Below are 21,115 nucleotides of genomic sequence, written 5' to 3'. Positions count from 1 at the left end.
GTGAAAGCTGGACAGTGAATAAGGAAGACCGTAGAAGAATTGATGCTTTTGAGTTATGGTGTTAGAGGAGAATATTGAAAGTGCCATGAGCTGCCAAAAGAACCAATAGATCCGTTTGGGAAGAAGTGCAGACAGAGTTCTCCTTGGAGGCCAGAAAGGCCAAACTTCATCTCTCATACTTTGGATACATTGTCAGGAGGGAGCAGTCGCTGGAGAAGGATATCATGTTTGGTAAGGTGGAGGGTCAGAGGAAGACTCCCAACGTAATGGATTCGCCAAATGGCAACATCAATGGACTCAAGCGTAGCGACAGTAGTGAGGTTGACCTAGGATCAGGCAGGGTTTCGTTCTACTGTGCATAAGGTCGCTATGAGTTGGTACTGACTTGATGGCACCTAACAACAACAACACTGAGTCATATCCAACTCCCAGGGACCTTTATAGGGTTTCCAAGGAACGGCTGGTAGCTTTGACAGCCAACTTGCAATCAGCAGTCTAGTGCTTCATACAGTGCCACATCAGGACTCCTTGAATAAATTGATATCAACTTTTTAACCCAAAACAAATTTCTGAATAGTCTTTTCTGCATATAAATAGCAGTTTTGAAGAACCCAAGTCTGCATCAGTCACTCTTTATGTATATTTACTGTCCAACTCCTGAAAGCAGCACAGCTGGGACAAGAGAGATCACCTAAGATACAAAGGGCTAAGTACTACTCCTTGTAGACGCTAAACTTATCTAGGTTAACAAATTCCAACTCTTAGTAGGCTTCAGAAAATTGAGATAATTCGATTATCAGAAAAACTACATTTTTAAATTATATTAGTTGCTACTAAAAATGGCTTCCAAGGAGTAATCATTTAACATGCTCTTACTCATAACAAGTATAATTTTTAAAGACTAAGTGGAATAAATAACTGTTTCTTACATAGACATTTTTGTCTTTACACAATATATCATGTTGCTGGGAAACCTTCATGCTCCTACTATAAGCTAGCCACTTTTTTTGCACTTGGGGTGCACATCAATGCAATACAAGAACTCTGTCCTGCTAGAAAAGACCGGCAGGGAGAAGTAGACAAGAGGATAAAGGGTATATCAAAGGGGATCTTTAAATGATGAACCAAGGTAGTGTGAGACAAGAAGGGAATAAAGGTCTGTGACAAGGCAGTAAGATTAATGCATGGTCAAACAACTGTTGGAGTCAAGGCAATGAACTGAGGGAGCTGGAAGGCTAGGAGGTAGAAAAGAAAAAGCCAAAATCAAATCTGTTCCTGTTCAAGCAATTCCGACTCTTAGAAGGATCCAGAAAACTGAGATTATTTGATTATCTGAAAATTACATTCTCAAATTTGATTACATTATTAGTTGCTAATATAAGTATCTTCACGTAAGTACCATTAATCATGCACATATACCTATCAAGTGCAATTTTTTAACTGACCACATAAATACAAAGTGGCTCACTGTTTCTTATACAGGCATTTCTGTCTTAATACAATATACAATGTTGCTGGGAAGCCCTCATGTTCTACAAAATAATTTTTCACCAAAAACAAAAGGACTTATGTGTAAAATAAAGGGTTGGGGCAGACTACTTAAAATCTATGCAATTTTGGAAAAAAAAAAAAAACAAAACTATGCAATTTTATAACCAGATCGCTATTTAAGAAATCGATAATTATACCTCAAAAAATGTCTTCCAGTCCAAGCACATACCTCAGCTTGTCTACATATTGCCTAAGGTGATTAGTTACAGTATAAAAAGCAGATGCTGGCTTGGAGACACCAAAAGAACACAGATTTAAAGCAGAGCTGTTGTGACATTGGGCACAGGAGACAATGCAACCTGCAACAAGTGAAGGCTGCACAGCTGGGAGTACACCTCTGTAAGGAGGGAGCCCTGGAGGGTAGGTACTCATTCATGTTCATTTCATTTTAAATCGAGCTAAAAGGAAGCTCTCCATTGTGCAGCTGCAAACTAAGAGCTTAAAGTCTCGTCTACTTTTCCCTTTCATAGTTAAAAATCGTTGCAGTTTTTAAGTCCCTGATTCAATTCATTGTTGTTATTATGTGCTGTGGAGTCCATTCCGACTCATAGGGACCCTGTACAGGTTTTCTGGGGCTGTAAATCTTTACAAGAACAGAAAGCCTCATCTTTCTCCAGCGGAACAGCTGGTAGTTTCGAACTGGGACCTTTTAAAGGGTTTCTGAGGAGCAGCTGGTAAGTCTGAACTACCAATCTTGTAGTTCAAACCAATCTTGCATTTCAGTTCTTACCCTACCACACCATGACTTCACAGTCGACTAAAATAGATTAGATCATATAATTATACCACATAATTCAACTCCCTCTATACACACAATCCAAAATGGAGTGCATCTCAATATAAACAAAACAAAAAAAACCCACAACTAGACCAATAAAAAACATCAGAATAAACAGAGAAAGACTGAAATTGTGAAAGGTGTCATTTTGCTTGGATTCATAAGGAACCAGCCGTCAAGAAATCAAATGTTATATTGCATTAGGCCAAGGGTGGGGAAGCATTTTTCTGCCAACATTTATAACATTATTTGCAGGTTATACAAAACTGTCAACTTAAAAATTAGCCTGCTATATTTGGTCAGACACTTAACTAACTCCCTCCTAATGAGTCCTGAAGTGGTGCTGTGGATTGATGTGCGGGACTGCAAAGCTGGTTTGAATCGCAAGGTTGGCAGTTCAAGGTCACCAGTTGCTCCTAGCAAACCCTACGTAGGGTCACTGTGGGTTGGGACCAACTCGAAGGCACGTAACAACAACAGTAACTAATGTGATGAAAGGAAGTGCAGTTGCCTTGGCAGGGCCACACCAAATGATTTTGTGGACCTTATATGGCCCGCGAGACAGACATTTCCCCATCCCTTCATCAGGCAAATCTACTGCACAAAAGCTCTTTAAAATGTTCAAGAGCATTGAGGAGTAAAGTGCCAGTGACACAAGCCATGGTATTTCCAACAGCCTCATGTGGTTGGGGTGGTTATGTGCCGTGGTCTCATGTGCATGCAAAAACTGGACTATGAAAAAGTAAACCCATAGAAGAATCTGTGGATTTGAATTGTGAAGAATAGTGAAAGTACCATGGACTATCAGAAGAACAAACAAATCTGTTTGGAAGTACGGCCAGAATGTTCCTTAAAATCAAGGATGAGAAAACCCCAATGAGGTGGATTGCCACAGTGGTAGCAGCAATAGGCTCAAATATAGCAAATATTGTGCAAATGGTGTGAAACTGGTCAGTGTTTAAATCTGTTGTGCATAGAGTGACTGTGAGTCAGAACCCACTCAATGGAAACATAACAGCAACAAGTAGATGCCTTCACACCTGCACATCTCATCTACCTAAACTTCTTCTAACCATAAGATGCATGGATAAAAAGTATAAATGAACTAAGTCAAATAAACTAATGCTTTATTTGTGCATGGAAATGTCTTTGTTAGCGATATTGGAGATGAGCTTTCAATGACCTGGAAAATCGAAAGTCTGAAACCACAGGCAACATCTGATTAGTCATAGCCCAAACTTTCAATGAGGAACTTGTACAAAACCATTCAAACATACTGCTTATCAAAATACTGGTGACTAACTTTGAAATAAGAACTTGAATCAAAGGGAAATTATAAGAACATATCATCTAAGTGTTTTAAATTTTTATTGATTAAACTCAACTGAAAAACAACGTATGTAAAGTGCAAAGACAGATACATTTTCACCTGGTGAACATCTCCACATAACCAGCACAATCATCATGAAACACAACATTACAAGAACCCTGGGGTATGGTGTATGCCTTTACTCAGGCACAAGTGCCGAGTGTCATCATCATCTTGATTTCAAACAATGAAGAGTAGTTGTGTCTGTTTCCCACTTATATAACTGTAAGCCTACAGGGCTGTATTTCTTTTTTGATAGTTTGGCTCACTCAATCTCAATCCAAATAACTTTACATTATTTGTTGGATTGTTTTTTAACTTGAATTACATTTGCATCAATAAAAACTAGCAGTTTCATGCTCATAGTACAATCGGTTCTAGTTCCCAACACTATTCATTTCAAATTCCTAAACACACTGAGAAAAAAATTATAGAGGAGAGGTTTTATTTCAACTAAGATTTCAAAAACCATAAACAAAAAGTTTTTTTATCTTATATATAAAATACACCTCCACATAAATTTTATTTCAAACTTAATTCATGACAGAAGGAGGAAAACAGATGCATCAACAGACTTGAAAATTCTGAATCTTCATTTTTCCCCCTCTCTAAGATATTTATATAACAAAGATTTCTATAATTCGAGAAATATATCTAGGTTAAGTGGGAAGAGTCAAAAGTATGAACATAATGAATAACCAGCTTAATAAACTCTTTTAAAAGAACACATTTCTTTCTACAAATAGCTAACAAAATGGAGATGCCAATATTAAATATATATAAATATATATATAATTTTTTGGTTAAATATATATAAAAATATATATAATTTTTTTGTTTTGATTTTTCGGTTTTTCACCTATTCTATCTGGATCAGGAATAAAAATATCAAACTTCCTTATAGTAGCTAAAATAGTAGAAAGACATTTTCATGCTACCCACAGCAAACCTTACAAATCAATATCCTATAACAAACAAAGGCACCCATCAAGGAAATCTGGCTGGACAAATTTGGTATAGTCACAGTCATCACAAAAGCAGAGTAATGGGAGATGGACAACAAATAATTTACAGTACACAGAGACAATCAATATACAAAGAAACTCACAAGGTTTGGGCTTGATTTTGAGTTTTAAATTATTCTGTATATTATTCATTGGGAAATAAATTATTATAGATTTATTCTGATTTTGACATAATTAATCAATAAAATTTTAAATTGTTTCAGGAAATGTACTCTCTCAAAAAAGATTATAGCAGGCACACTCTGTTCACTACTGTCGAGCTGGTTCCGACCCATAGTGACCCTGTATAGGGTTTCCTAGGAGTGGCTGGTAAGTTTAACTGCTGAGTTTGTGACTCAAACTGACTTTGCAGTCCAGTGCATTAACCCACAGAGCCACCCCAAGACTCCTGTTGCTGGCAGAAATATAACAATACACAAAATCAGTATCACTGCCTTCTAGGAGGGGAAAAATTACTTATCAAAAACAAAGAAAATAATGACAGTTTACATATTAATACTAATACTCTATTTTGTTGTTTTTACGTGCCCTAGAGTTGACACCGATTCATAGTGACTTTATGCATCAAAGTACAAAACACTGGCCTGCCCTGCGCCAACCTCACAATCGTTGCTATGCCTGAGCCCATTGTCGCTGTCACTGGGCAAATCCACTTAATCCAATGTGTCATTTCCTATTTCTCACTGAACCTCGACTTTACAAAGCATGATATTCTTCTCCAGGGACTGGTCCCTCTTGATAATATCTCTGAAGTATGAAAGCTGAAGTTTGGCCATACCGGTTTCTTAGGTAGCCAATACCTAAATTGCCCATCCCTATCAACCCTGTGTACAGAGGGATAGGATTGATCCTTGACGTGAAGACTCCATTCCTCTCAGTTGGTATTTTGAGCTAGTACATCCATACGTATAGGTCAAGTCCATCAAATTGTAGCAATTTACACTTGTTTATCAATTTGTTTTTTATCTTCCTCTAGTCGAGTTCTGATCATCAGGCCATCGAAGCTAGGTCAAATGGGCATGATATACAAGTTTGGGCGTTCTTGTGCATCTCCCCACACTTCATATCGCCTGGACATTTCCCTCTCAGGTCTAGACCTCCGTGGCTATGTCCTTGTCCATGGGCTCTGGAGTACCCAGGTCTCACCATACTTCGGACCAACCACCCCTTCCTCTTCTCTCATCTCCAGGTCGATGGGAGTCTATGGAACATGGTCGAACTCCGCCCATATCTTCATTGCTGCCTTTCCTCCACTTTCACTCACCAGTAGACCAATGTGGTTGCCAGCAAGATTACATGCCTGCTCATGTGTTCCCTTTGAATTATAGTCTTTAAGGGGGGTTTGTCCTAAAAGGACTTAATTCCTTGCCTTGATGGCTTCCCAGGGAACAACGTGCTTGTTTTTGTAGTAGTCAACCAGATTTCTGTATTTGTTTGTTTCCCCCTTGCTGGTCTGTCGTTCAAGAAGTATCATTTGTTCCTCTAGCTGCTCCAGGACGGTCTGCTTATCCATTTTAGTAGGAATGTCCCACCACAGAAGGTTCTGGATGGGACTCAAGATTCCACCTAAGTTCCTATCCACTACACCAAGATCTGCAAGAAGGCTATTTCACTAAGTAAGTTCTAGAACTTCTTTTGCTTTCTTCCTGTATAATGTCATCCCCAAACTCTTCTGGTCTTCAATCTTTAGTGTCTAATGCATCAAATCTGTTCTTAAAATGATCTCTAAATTCAGATGAGAATGTTCAAAGTCATATTTTGACTTTAGTGGACTTGTTTTAATTTTCATCAGCTTCAGCCTGAACTTACATATGAGCAATTGATGGTCTGTTCCAGTCTTCCCCTGACCTTGCTTTGACTGAATAGATGATGAAACTTTTCTACCATCTCTTTGCACAGATGTAGTCTATTTGATTTCTGTGTATTCCACTGGATGAAGTTCATGTGTATAATCATCTTTTATGTTGTTTAAAAGAGCTATTTGAGATGAAGAAGTCATCGGTCTTGCAAAATTCTATCATGTGATCTCTAGCATCGTTTCTATCACCCAGTCCATATTTTCCAACAACTGATCCTTCCTCTTTTTTTGTTTGCAACCATTGCATTCCAAGTGCCAGTAATCATCAACACATCTTGATTGCATGTTTAGTCAATTTCAGGATGAAAAAGTTGGTAGAATTCTTCAGTTTCATTATCACAGGTTTTAGTGGATGGCGCATAAATTTGAGTAGTTGTACTAACTGGTCTTCTTTGTAAGCTTATGGATATTATCCTATCACAGTCAGCACTGTACTTCAAGAGAGATCTTGAAACACTCTTTGATCATGAATGCATCACCATTCTTCATCAATTTGTCATTACTGGAATAATAAACAATCTGGTTGTTGGATTCAAAATAACCAATACCTGTCCATTTCAGCTCATTGATGCCTAGCATATTGATATTTATGCATTCAGTTTCATTTTTTACAAGGTCCAATTTTCCTAGACTTAAGCTTCATACATTCCATGGTCTGATTATTAATAGCTGTATACAGCTGTTTCTTCTCATTTTGAGTTGCACCCCATCAGCAAACGAAGGCCTAAAAATCTTACTCCATTTATGTCATTACGATCAACTCTACTTTGAGGAGGAAGTTCTTCCCTAGTCATCTTTTGAGTGCCTTCCAATGTGAGGGGCTCATCTTCTGGCACAAAAGCTGACAATATTCTGGTGGTGTTTATCATGTTTCAAAGTTCAGTATGTTGGTGCAACCTCATAGTAGTCCACTGGTATTCATAAGGTTTTCCGTGACTAAATATTTGGAAGTAGCTCTTCTCTCCTTCTTCCTAGTCTGTCTTAGTGTGGAAGTTCAACTGAAACTCGTCCACTGTCAGTGACACTGTTAACATTTAAAATAACAGTGGCAGAGCTCCCATCATCATAGCAACATACAAACCATCACAGTACAAACACACGGACAGATGAGTGGTAGAATAGTCTATTATTAACATAATAAAAGAAAATGAGTACTGTTACAAGTTTTAAGTGAAAAGAAACGTAATATCATGGCAGTGGAGTACATTGTGGTACTGTAGGGGAAGTACTGGACTGATAACTGCAAATTTGGCAGTTCACACCCACCAGTGCTCCTCAGAAACCCTACTGACCCTTCCATACTTAGCAAAAACATCTGTTGAAGGTATGTGACTAACCTAGGAAAAGAAAGCAACGGAACTGAAGTAAAGGAGGTGATAAATCTATAACAAGTGTGTTTCCTCAGGCAAAAGTATGTGTAAAGGCCCTGAGGTAGGAGAAACCATTATGCTGAGCAACTACTGACAATACTATTAAAATCCACTGAAGTAAGTTTGCTGAAGGCAATTCAAAAATGGCTACAGCAGCAACAGGACTTGCCAACTAATTCAAATGTGATTCAGAGCAGATACAGAATGAGGGATGCATCACTGCTGACAGGATCTTGGCAGAAAGTAGATGAAAGAAGCAAGAGCAAAAAGTGGTTGGAACAGTACATAGGATTAAACCTTCATGAGTGTCCAATATAAAGTACTATGTAATTTCTCTTGGAATTGATCATTAAAAATTCACAACTGGCCAAACTGAATCCAACCATCTTGTGGCTTATCATGCCAGGCATGAAAATTTCAAAAGAAATGGGGTCACATTATCAAAAAGAGAATTTCAAGATATATCTTAAAATATAATGCCATCTGTGACACTGTAGGATAAGTACTGGTTCCCAAGGTCAATTTGAACTGCAAGGTCAGCAGTTCAAACTCACCAGATGCTCCTCAGAAACCTTATAAAGGGTGGCTATGAGTTGGAACCAACTCAATAGCACTTAACAACAACAAGAAGAAGACCATAATATTCACATGCCTACAAGGAAGGTGAGGATTCCTGGTGTGGTACTACTGGGGATATAGGATAAACACTGGACAACAAGGTAGGTTTGAACCACAATGTCCGTGGTTCAAACTTACCAGCCGATGCTTAGAAACCATATGCAGGGTCACTATGAGTCAGAACCAACTCAACGGCACTTAACACCACCACAAGGGAGGTCAGTAAATGCAATGATTATTCAAATAATCACATACAAGTAAAATTTTGCTAAAGGTAATTAAAAGCGGCTGCAACAACACATTGACAGAGAACTACCAGAGGTTCAAGTCAGATTAAGAAGAGAACATGGAATAAGGGATATCATTGCTGATGTCCGATGGATCTTGGCTAAAAGCAGAGAATATCAAAAAGATGTTTACCTGTACTTTACTGACTATGCAAAGGCGTTCAATTGTGTGGATCATGACAAGCTATGGAAAATAATGCACAGAATTGAGTATTCCTGAACACTTTCAACTGTTCACATGGGGAACATGTATACAGACTTAAGAGGCAGTTTTTCAAACAGATCAAAGGGACACAGAATGGCTTACAATTAGGAAAGGTGTATACCAGGGTTGTTATTCTATCATCATGCCTATTCAACCTGTACAATGAGCAAGTTATTCGATAAGCTGAGTTATATGAAGAAGAACATGGCACCCAGGACTGGTGGATGACATATTAACAACCTGTGATGTGCAGATGATACAACCTTGCTTGCTGAAAGAAAAGAGGACTTAAAATACTGATGAAGTTTCAAAGATGACAGCCTTCCATAAGTGTCTCAATGGAAAGAAAACAAAAATCCGCACCACTGAAGAAAAGATTGAAGTTGTCAAAGACTTCATTTTGCTTGGATCAACCATAAACACTCATGGACTCAGCAGTCAAGAAATCATACAACATATTGCATTAAGCAAATCTGTTGCACAAGACCTCTTTAAAGTGTTCAAGAGAAAAGATGTCAGTTTGAGGACTAACAGGCACCTGACCCAAGTCACAGTATCTACAATAGCCATATGTGTATGTGAAAGTCAGACAGTGAATAAGGAAGACCTTATGGTGCTGGAGGAGGATATTAAAAGTACCATGGACTGCCAAAAGAACCAACAAAGCTGTGCTGGAAGAACTACAGCACACAACAACAATAACATAGGCTCACTGGGTAGTAAAAATGGATAGCACTCAGCTAATAATTGAAAGGTTGGAAGTTTAAACCCCTCTGGTGTCTTACCTCTGAAAGACCACAGCCTTAAAAACTCTATGGAGCAATTCTACTCTGCACATAGAGGGTTGCTATGGTTGCTGTTGTTGTTAAGTGCTGACAAGTTGGTTCTGACTCAAAGCAACCCTGTATAGGATTTCCAAGAAGCGGCTGGTGGATTTGAACTTCCAACCTTATGGTTAACAGGTCAAGGCATATTTTACACCACAACATCAGGACTTAGGGTTGCCATTAGTCGGAATCAACTCAGCAGCAACTGGTCTGTGCTGTTTTTTCTGTTTGTTTTGAGTATTTTGTAAATAAGCTGTTAGCACATTACCTCCACATATTTTTCTTAACATTAAACAGAATATCCTATCATCTTACATAGATATGCAAAATGAAGGTATAACATTTTCCAAACAAGTTTTTTCAAAACTCTTTTTTTTTTTCCAGAAAATAATTCAGCAGAAACAAAGTGCTGACAAATGGGGGTGGGGGGGTGGGGAAGGACAAGTTTCTTTAATGTTAAAAAGGTTTCCTTAACAGCAGGATTTCTGAGTCATTCACTATGAATTTCTCAAGGAAGTGTGTGCATCACACTTCCCACACATAAATGACTACAAAGTTTTTGGGGTAATATGCCTACTGATACCATAAGTCAGAATATCCTATACTTTGAGAAAGGCTGGTGTTCAATACTGCACAAGGCACCTGACCATGATCCAAACAATCACATTGCCAAGAATAGTTATAAAACTGCTAGGTATCTAAAAAAAGGAAGGGAAAACAATTAAACAATTAAACAGAGAAAGATGAGGCTTTCTGCTCCCGTAAAGATTTACAACCTCGGAAACCCTGTAAAGGGTCGCTATGGGTCGGAACCGACTCGACAGCACTTAACAACAACAACAACATACCTAAAGGAGTTAACACATTGTTTACTTTTCATGATCTATAAAGAGTTAACACATTGTTTACTTTTCATGATCTATAAGTAAATGTTGTTGTTAAGTGCTGTTGCAATAGACTCATTAAAATTAGCTTGTGTTAACCCTACAAGGCAGATTATTTAGTAGTTAAGATATTCATTCTTAGTGTCCCACATCTAAATCTCAATCAAAGGTAAACACTGATAGTGTTGTAATCTACATGTCAATAAATCTCTACAGCAGTGCTATAACTTGTGCAGACCCTCAACTGGTAATAATTTACATCACATAAGTATCTTCACAGTTAATCATCAAAAAACAAATCGTACCTGTGAACACAAGTTTATTTATAAGCTCTGGTAGCGTAGTGGTTACGAACCGGGCTGTGAACCTTAAGATCAGCAGTTTGAAACTACCTGCTGCTCCACGGGAGAAAGATGAGGCGTTCTGCTCCAGTAAAGATTTACAGCCTCGAAAACCCTGTTCAGGGTCGCTATGGGTCGGAACCGACTTGATGGCACTTAACAACAATAATACTGACTAGGGAGTCCTGGTATGGCACTGTAGGTTAATGCGCTGGACTGTAAAGTCAGTTTGAACCACAAAGTCAGTAGTTCAAGCTCACCAGCCGCTCCCTGAAAACCCTTTACAAAGTTACTATGTATTGGAACTAACTGGATAGTACTTAACAACAACAACAATACTGATTAGAGTCCGGATGTGGTGATGCAGGGTAAGCCCAAGACCACAAGTTTGGTTTGGACCATGAGGTCAGCAGTTCAAACTCCCAATTGCTTCTGAGAAACCCTATACTAGGTCAGCGTGAGTCGAAACCGACTCAACAGCACTTTAACACCAACAATACTGATTATCATTTGCAGTTCAAAACCTATTCCTCTGTAGGAATAAAAGAGCTGTAAGTCTGTATGTGACGTACAGAACAGAGCACTCCTCAGTGAAATGGCTATGCCAAGTTAATAATACAACATAGTTAAGTCTCTTTAATCTCCTTTTCCTGGAAAACTATCAAATGCAGTAACTTTTAATTTGTTAATTATGTATCTTATGAAATTCATTTCACTCTTTAGTAGTATAAGTAATTCAAACAAAACTACCTTGTCTAGTTTTATTGACTTATGTATAAAAATGCATTAAATTTTAAAAGAAGGCTTTGCTAGTGTTCCATCAGTTCTCAATCACTTGTCTCCTTGCATCTCCTCTGAAAGCTGGGTCTGTCTCTCTTGAAGCCACATTAAATCTTAATACAGTTAATGGCCATAGCATAGTTTCAGGGAAAACAAAGTAGGTTATTTACTTGGCTACATCTATTACCTTGATTAGAGAGCCTCAAGTTCAATACTTTAGAAAAGACACCAAGCAAAATGAAATACACAAACAAAGACAGAAGACCAAGTTAAGGCAAGCAAGAAGCTGGTAAATCCAACAGGCCAAACATGGATCAAGTATTTACTAAGTTGCCTTTTCTTACCCCAGATTCACATCTACTTTTCTGGGATCCAAGTATCCATCCTTAAAATGTTTAAAACAAACGGTATATATTTCACCTACATACTGACATCATTCCTCTACCACAGAGAAGAAATGCAATGTTCCTTACCTCCTGGTTTATAGACAACGTCATCCTCAGTGATGTAGGATGTTATCTCACCAGTATCTGTCCTTTCATAACGAGATTTTTTTTTCGGTGGTTTCTTTTTGTTTTTCTTCGTGGACTCCTCCGTGGTGGCACTATTGTTGTCATTGTCCTCATCTTCACTATGATCACTCTCAGCGTAATTTTTGGCTCCCCCTTCCAAGGTACAGCTCCTGCGGGGCCTTGAATTCTCATTCTCCCTTGCTTTGTCTCTTTTCTCTCTCTCTCGGTCCCTATCTCGGTCCCGGTCCTTTTCTTTCTCTTTGTCTTTGTCTTTGTCAGCTGTCATGATTCGCCACGTGCCTTCTTCTGTCCTCTCACGGCTAGGCCTCCGTGAAAGGTAGACAGTAAGCCTGGGCTTCAGTCTTCTGAATTTCTCACTCAATTCCAGGAAAAATCCAACCACTCCAACAACCCCAACGTTTCAAAAGTGCTATTTAGGAGAGAATAAAAGACAGACATTTTATTTTTATCTTATTATTTTCTCATATTTCCTCCGTCAAATAACATTTTTGTAAAATGAATCTCTTAATTACTCATGATTTATTTCCAAAAACTTTCTCATGGACAACAGGAAATAAGTTAGGACAAGCATCATAAAATTTAAATATACACTCTAGGGCCTCATCTAGCAAATGATTTGGAGTTTTCTGCCATCTTCAAGAAGAACAACAACAAAAATGCCTGAATGCCTAACACATTTAGGTATTATACTTTAAGGCTATACATTTATGCTGAACTATCTCTTCACCAACTGTTTACTTTCTCATCTTAAAAAGTATACTTATACATGTAAAACTGATGATATGCTCTGTAAACTTTCACTCAATCCACAATAAAAAACCTTTAAAAAAAAAAAAAAAAAGTATACTTATACAGAGACAATGATGTGGAAAGACAGAGCGGCTGGGGACTTTAGACACAGAGAGGGAGAGGGGCTGTGTGCTGACGACCAGGGGGCAGGCTTATAGTGTATACCCTTTGGTTTGTTGAGGATGCATGGAGGGGATTGTAACCATGGCAATGAAACAATATACTATAGGATGAATGTAAAATTAATGTTCTCCCATGTAAACTATCACATGAATCACAATAAAACTTTTTTTTAAGTTTTTTAAGTACTTAAATGGATAACATATAACAGATACACTTATACAAAAGGAACTTCTTCAGAAACCAAGAATTACTTTAAATGAGGTGAGGGGGAGAGTAAAGATTATTTCCAACTCAAAGAAATAATCATTTTAATTTTGTTGATTTTTGTTTGTTGTGTGCAAGTCAATTTCAGCTTACAGGGATCAGTACAGGGCTTCCGGGAGAGGCTGAAGGGTTTAAATTGCCAAACTGCAGTTAGCAGTCCAGTGTTTATTCTATAGTGCCACTCCAGAGTTCAATAACTTGGATAGCCTTGAACAATGTCTCAGGAAATATCACCATGAACTATCTTCTAGAGACTCTTTTTAGTTACTTCTCTGAACTCCCAGAGCAGCTCTCAGGAATAAATAACTGTCTCAGGGAGCTCTAGTAGCATAGTGGATTACTAGCTAGGCTGCTAACCGCAAGGTCAGCAGTTTGAATGTACCAGCCGCTTCGCAGGAGAAAGATGAAACTTTCTACTGCCTTAAAGATTCACAGCCTTGAAAACCTTCTACAGGATCGCTATTGAGTTGGAACTGACTCCACAGCATAAGTGGTTACAAATCAGGCCGCAAATCGCAAGGTCAGCAGTTCAAAACTACCAGCTGTTCCATGGGAGAAAGATGAGGCTTTCTGCTCCTGTAAACATTTATAGCCTTGGAAACCCTGTACAGGGTCTCTATGAGTTGGAACCAACTCCACAGCACAAAACTAAAAAACCACTACTCAGCTGAGAGTAACAGCCTCAAAAGGAAGAGTCTTTTGCCTTCAATAGCATTTTATATACCTTCTAAGTCTACAATTCTAATTATTTCCAAGAAATAAAAAGGTTTCTCCAAACATACATTACTACCATCTTAACAAAACAGATTCTAGAAACAACCTTCCATCTTTGGGGAATACTAGGTAGTTTTTACATGAAGGAGCTCTGGTAGCGTAGTGGTTACGAATCGGGCTGCGAACTGCAAGGTCAGCAGTTCGAAACTACCAGCCGCTCTGCGGGATAAAGATAAGGCTTTCTGCTCCCATAAATATTTACAGCTTCAGAACCCCTGTACAGGGTCGCTATGGGTTGGAACTGACTCAACAGCACTCAACAACAAAAATATGCATTACTACGTCACCGTAGGGCCACTGACTTTTTCACTGCAAATACCTTTTTTAAACAACATAAAAAAAGACTATACACCTGGACCTCACCAAATGGAATACACAGAAATCAAATTGACTATATCTGAGGAAAAAATGATGGAAAACCTCCACGTTAGCAGTCAAACAAGATCAATGGCAGACTGAAGAACAGATTAATAAAAAAATAAACGATGTGATCCTCTTTTTTTATACAAGCAAATCAGCTCGCAATTTATTCTTTTTGGTCATGCCAACATCACAAAAGTTATCATATACTCTCTCCAAAGCTCTGAGGTTAAACTTTTTATTGGTTAACTGTCCACCGTCGCCCCCCACCTCATCTCATATGTGTCCCATAGGCATTCAGGGAATGAAAAATGTTAGCAATAACCTTTGGAAGACACACAGATGAAGGAGCAATCGTGATATATGGAATCCTTGTAGTGGCACTGTGAACTAATGTGCTGAGTCATCAGGTTGGTGGCTCAAGCTCACCAGTTGTTCCTCGAAAACCCTATACAGGGTCGCTGTGAGTTGGAACAACTATATATATATATATATATATATAGTTGTTGTTGTTAAGTGCCGTCGAGTCGGTTCCGACCCATAGCGACCCTGTACAGGGTTTCCGAGGGTGTAAATCCTTACGGGAGTAGAAAGCCTCATCTTTCTCCCGCGGAGCGGCTGGTAGTTTCGAACCACTGACCTTAAGGTTCGCAGCCCGATTCGTAACCACTACGCTACCAGAGCTCCTTCATATATATATACATATATATACATATATATATATACACACGTATACATACACACAAAAAGTCTGAAGGTTAAAACCATGTAACACAACCTAGATTGTTTCTCAAGTAAATATGCTTTCAGACAGGATTTCAATATTCTAAACATATTTTAAGTAAGGTAAAAATTACTTTAGTGTCTAATAAAAGTTTTGCCTAGATGAACCATCTGCTAAACAGAGAGTAAATAATAAACTCCCAAGTCCCTGTAAACCACTACTGTTAACAATTGAAAATAACCAAAGATGTATTCTTTTACCATTGACTAAAGTTTGGAGCCAAAACAAGCCCATCACATGAGGAAACAAAAAATATCAGTTAACAGTTGTTAACACCTGGCTCTCTGACACTAAATACACTGGGAGTGAGTCTAGTAGAAGTCTGAAAACAACTAGTAGCTTAGAGTAAAAACATTCCCTTACTCACAATTTGACAGAAATATTTGATGAAGCATTTAAGGAAAAAACAAATTTTTCTCCTTATGTATGTTACACCCAGATAATTGTCCTTAGAAAAGAAGAACACACTAATAAATCCAATTCGTACAAACAACATTGGTGGTGGTGGTGGTAGTACTTAAGTACTGTAAAGTAGGTTCCAACTCATAGCGACCCTGTATAGGGTTTCCAAGGCTGTAAATCTTTATGGGAGCAGAAAGCCTCATCTTTCTCCCATGGACCTGCTGGTACTTTCAAACTGCTGACCGTGAGATTAGGAGCCAGACTGGTAACCACTATACTACCAGCGTTCTCCCTATAAAATCATACAATACTTCAATTTATGAATAAAATACAGAGTTGTTACTGTTAAGAGCGAGCAAGAAAGTTAAGGAAAATTGATGAAACAAAAAGAAGATGTCCTCAGGATAGTTTGGGTGCTAGGGAAGGGGGCAATATTCAAGAACGGCGAGGGGAATAGAAGAACAAAGCTGATGGAAGAAAATTTAGGCAGGTTTGCATGGGCTAAGTACGACAGAGGTAAAAATGATGTATGCACAACCTTGGAACAATAGGGCTCTGGGATACAGGGATTGAGACATTGTTGGAATGGGGAAAGTGGGGGAAGTACTCTTAAAGGAGTTCTGGTAGCGTAGTGGTTACGAATCGGGCTGCGAACCTTCTCAGGGTCAGCAGTGTGAAACTACCAGCTGTTCCATGGGAGAAATATGAGATGTTCTGCTCCTGTGAAGATTTACAGCCTCGGAAACCCTGTATAGGGTCACTATGAGTCGGAACCAACTCCACGGCACGTAACGACAACAACAACAACAACGTTAAGACGCTTGGCTGTCTTTTGAATCTTGGTTTCCCTTGCATACCAATGTAAAATAGACACTGGAGGGGGAAAGAAAGAAATAGCTAGAAATATCAACATAAAAAGCTTGCGAATCTGTCTTCTGCCTATAACTGATTGGAATACCTAAAATGGGATTACAACTTGCCCAGTGAAGGAGGCTTCTTGCGGAGTCTCTGCATTACATAAGACTATAGGTGGAATCCTCACCAATATCCAGAATCTTAAGAGGTGGGAAATATCCACTTGAAAGGACAAGCAGACCAGCCTGGGGCGGCTAGAAGTACAGAAGATATTCTTGAAAGAAAGAACAGGAAAAATACAAAACAATATAGGCAAACCTACTGATTACTACAAGAACAAGCAAGTTGCTCACTCAGGACACTTCAAGGCAAGTGGTCGGGTCCCTTAAGGGCAAACCCCTTCCAAGACTAAAACTCAATAGGAATACACATTCATCACCAATAAGAGGAAGTGAGGGAAAAACAACAATGAATCTGTGAGCTAAGCCCTACAATGTTCAATAGACTCGTGTTAACCCGGGTGGAGACCTGGTCGGCCAGCAGTGTAACAAGATCCAAAGTCAGTGACACAGCCACAGAGGACTAGAGTGGAGAATGAAGTATCCAGCTGATAAGAAGAGAGGGCATATGCACAAGAACGCCCACACTTGCAGATAATACCCATTGACCTGGCTTCAATGACAGGATGATCAGAGCTCAACTAGAAGAAAAAAGAAGAGGGAAAAAAGAGTAATCTGATACAATTTGATGAACTTGACCTACATCTATAGATGCAGTAGCTCACAAGAGGGAACAAATCTTTACAGAAAGGATCATGCCCACCACACCTCCATACACAGAGTAGACAGGGATAGGAAACTTGGACATTGGCTACCCAAAATGGGGGGTGCTACAAAGGCAAAAAGTGACTAGCTTACAAGCTTTCAAAAGGGAGCCTAGATCCAGAGGGCGTGGAGGAAGGTAGAATCTCTACTGGGTAGTATCCAATCTGTCTAGGTGGGGCTAATGAAAGGAAATGTGGATAGGTCTCTTGTGGTACAATAGTGAATAATTGTTGTCAGTACTCATTGTGAGGGTTTGAAATGCAGAGGCATAAGTTTTATAGACTTTGCAGTCTAGGAGCTGAAGTCACTGGGACCATCAAGGGAGAAGAGCAGAGAGCGGGACCCTACCCAGAGAAGCAGTGACGCCAGAGATGGAGGCAGAGATGATGACATGGCGAGATGGAGCGGCTGGGGACTTTAGACTCAGAGAGGGAGAGGGGCTGTGTGCTGATGGTTGGGGGGCAGTTAGTTAGTTAGTTGATGATGCATGGAGGGGATTGTAACCATGGCAATGAAACTATATACAATAGGATGAATGTAAAGCTAATGTTCTCCAATGTAACCTATCAAATAATTCACAATAAAACATTTAAAATTAAAAAAAATATGATGATGTCCATAAAAAGAAACCCATTGGTTAGATATGACCAATTTTCAGATAATTAAGAACAATGGTAATCTAATGCAAAAGTTAACCCAATAACCTTTACATTTAGCTCAGTGAGAATATAGATCTACCCCACACCCCAGTGCACTAACCATCATTTTTCTGAACCTCTTGAGAAAGTGAGCAACACATACCAATAATCTGGAAAGTGAGGAAAGGAACCCAGAAATGACGCAAATGGCATGGCGAAGGGGAATAGTCACTTCTATTTCCTATGGATGATCTACAAAGTGGACAATGCAACAACATCACTTTTACAGAAACACAGGATTTAGAAAGCAGTTTCCTGCCATTATCTCTTTTGACACCTCCTCTCAACAACTCTCAGAAGTGAGCCACAAAGATGGCATCATTCCCACTTTACAAATTACAAAACTGAAGTCCAGAAGATATCATCTGCACAAGGCTATAAAGCCCACAGTACAAGGCTGGGATCCTAAAGTAGTTCTTGGTGGTGGTTGTGAACTGTATGATCTGCTCTGACCCACTGTTGTTGTTGTTGTTGTTGTTGTTATGTGCCGTGGAGTCGGTTCCAACTCATAGCGACACTGTACAGGGTTTCCGAGACTCTAAATCTTTACGGGAGCAGAAAGCCTCATCGATCTCCTGCAGAACAGCTGGTAATTTCCAACTGCTGACCCCGAGGTTTGCAGCCCGATTCGTAACTACTACTCTACCAGAGCTCCTTTAGTGACCCTATGATAGTGTTTCTGAGACTGTTAACTTGTCTCTTGGAGAGACAAGTAGATTTCAAATGCTGACCATGAGGTTAGCAGATCTGCTCGAAATCTACTAAGCTACTTTCTGTTAAGTGCCATCAAGTCATTTGTGACTCATAGTGACCCTATATAGGGTTTCCAAGGAAAGGCTGTTGAGTCTGAACCACCAACTTTGCGATTCAAACCAATCTTTCAGTCCAGCGTTTATCCTACAGTGCCACATAAGGGTGCCTTAAAGTAGTCCTTAAAAAGCTAAATTCTGTCTGACCTGACTTATTCTTTTTCTGCCATGGTCACCAGCTCTACGTAACCACCAAATTTTCATACACAATACATATCAATGCTGATAATTCACACAAATTTACAAAACAGCATTCACAATAATCTTTTATCTATTCACTACAGACTCCACGGCACATTCACTGAACAAAAGTTTCCTAAATGACCATGTTATGTTAATCACTGCTCTAAGTGCTGAGAGAACCACAGTCAAACTTACTGTCCTCATGGAACTTATGTTCTAGGGAGAAAACATAAATAAAAGATAATACATATAGTATGTGAAAAAGATTTTAAATGGCATATTTAATGGAGACAGGAATGTAGGGAAATTGACAGCAATTTTTAAAAAATGGACAGGGAAGACTTCACTGAGGTGGCATTCAGCCTTCATAAGAGTGTCAGAAAAGCTGTAAGGACAGATGAAGGGAGACTAACTCAGCAGAGGGAACAACAAAGACTATGTACCTAGGCACTAGCAGACAAAGACACTCAAGAAAAAAGAGAAGGCTGGAGAAACATGAGGAAGGAGGATTGTGGTCAGAGATGAACTGGGAGAAGTGACAAGGGAGGGGGAAGGAGGAGCAGGGTTCTCTCAGGACTTACATAAAGACTTGAGACACTTGAGTGACACTTCAGCCACTGCAGGGATCTGAGGAGCAGAGAACTAAACCAGCTAAAGGGGTGAAGGGCCTATAGCAGGAGGACTCCGGAAGAGGCTAATGCCAACAATCCAGTGAAGAGTTGAAGGTGGCTGGGAAGGGCCAGGTCTCTAATGGTAGAGAAGGTCACAAGTTGTCTATTCTTTGTATTTTTCAACGAACAGTTTGAAAATGCTGATAAACTGGGATGGAATAAGTGAGAGAAAGAAGCCAAGAATCACTATGGTTTCTAGCCTGAGTAACTACATGGATAACATCACTACCTAAGTTTGAGCACAAAGATCAGGAACTTGGATATGAATATTTTAGCTTTGAGAAGTCTATGTAAAGCATGGAGAGATGTCAAAAAAGGCAGACAAGGGGAAAGGTACAGGCTGCAAATCAAAATTCAGTTTTTAAAGACAGGCAGCTAAGTAAGATCACTAAGTAACTAAGATTAAAAAATTTTTCATAAACATTTTAAAACCCACAAAAACATTTCTTATGCTTCAGTTAGAGAACATTCAAAACAGACTTAAAATGTACACAATTCTAAACTTGGTACCACTAGGACTCGTAACAAAATGTTCTTCTCACTAGTTTCTTTATTACAAGATTTCACTTTACCATTTTGCTAAAATTGATCAAAACACTTGAGGTCATCTGGAGAAAAAAACAGCAAGAAATTCAGTAATTTACTTTGTTTTAATCTAATCATAAGGTCTCAAAGGCATTCAACAATGTCATTAATACAGAAATACTCTCCTTCCTATTAAATTGTTAAGTATCTTCAAGTAGGTTTCCAACTCACAGTGAAACTATATAAGGTTTCAGAAGTTGTATATCCTTTATAAAAGCTGAAAGCCTCATCTTTCTTCTACTGGGCTCAAACTGCCAACCTTGTGGTTAGCAGTACAGTGCATTCTTTAGAGTCACAGCACTACCCTTCTTCTTCTTAGTCTGTCTTAACCTGGAAGCTCCACTGAAATCTGTCAGCAATGAGTGCCCCTTTTGCTATTTAAAATACGATGCTGCTGTTATTTTAAATACTGATGGCATAGCATCTAGCATCCTAGTAACGAGCCAACACAATTAAGACAAACTGACAAAAATGGTAAAGATGAATGGCATCACATTCATTGTCAAAAAGAGCATTTCAAGGTCTACCCTGATGTACAATGTCATCTCTAATAAGATTATATATATAT

General features: G+C 39.0%; 1 protein-coding gene across 1 annotated transcript in view; it reads right to left on the bottom strand.

Annotated features, from left to right (window-relative positions):
• RERE (arginine-glutamic acid dipeptide (RE) repeats) overlaps nt 1-21,115 on the bottom strand; it is a 687,265-nt gene that overhangs the window by 460,971 nt on the left and 205,179 nt on the right. Inside the window, exon 2 of the mRNA XM_006873098.1 lies at nt 12,367-12,835. Within this exon, the coding sequence (XP_006873160.1) occupies nt 12,367-12,691 (325 nt within the window). The 5' untranslated portion in view covers nt 12,692-12,835. The remainder of the gene's footprint in view (nt 1-12,366; nt 12,836-21,115) is intronic.

The sequence above is a fragment of the Chrysochloris asiatica genome, unplaced genomic scaffold, assembly GCF_000296735.1.
Source record: "Chrysochloris asiatica unplaced genomic scaffold, ChrAsi1.0 scaffold00223, whole genome shotgun sequence".
NCBI lineage: Eukaryota > Metazoa > Chordata > Mammalia > Afrosoricida > Chrysochloridae > Chrysochloris > Chrysochloris asiatica.
Note: the sequence above shows the minus strand (reverse complement) of the source record. Positions and strands in the feature narration are given on the sequence as shown.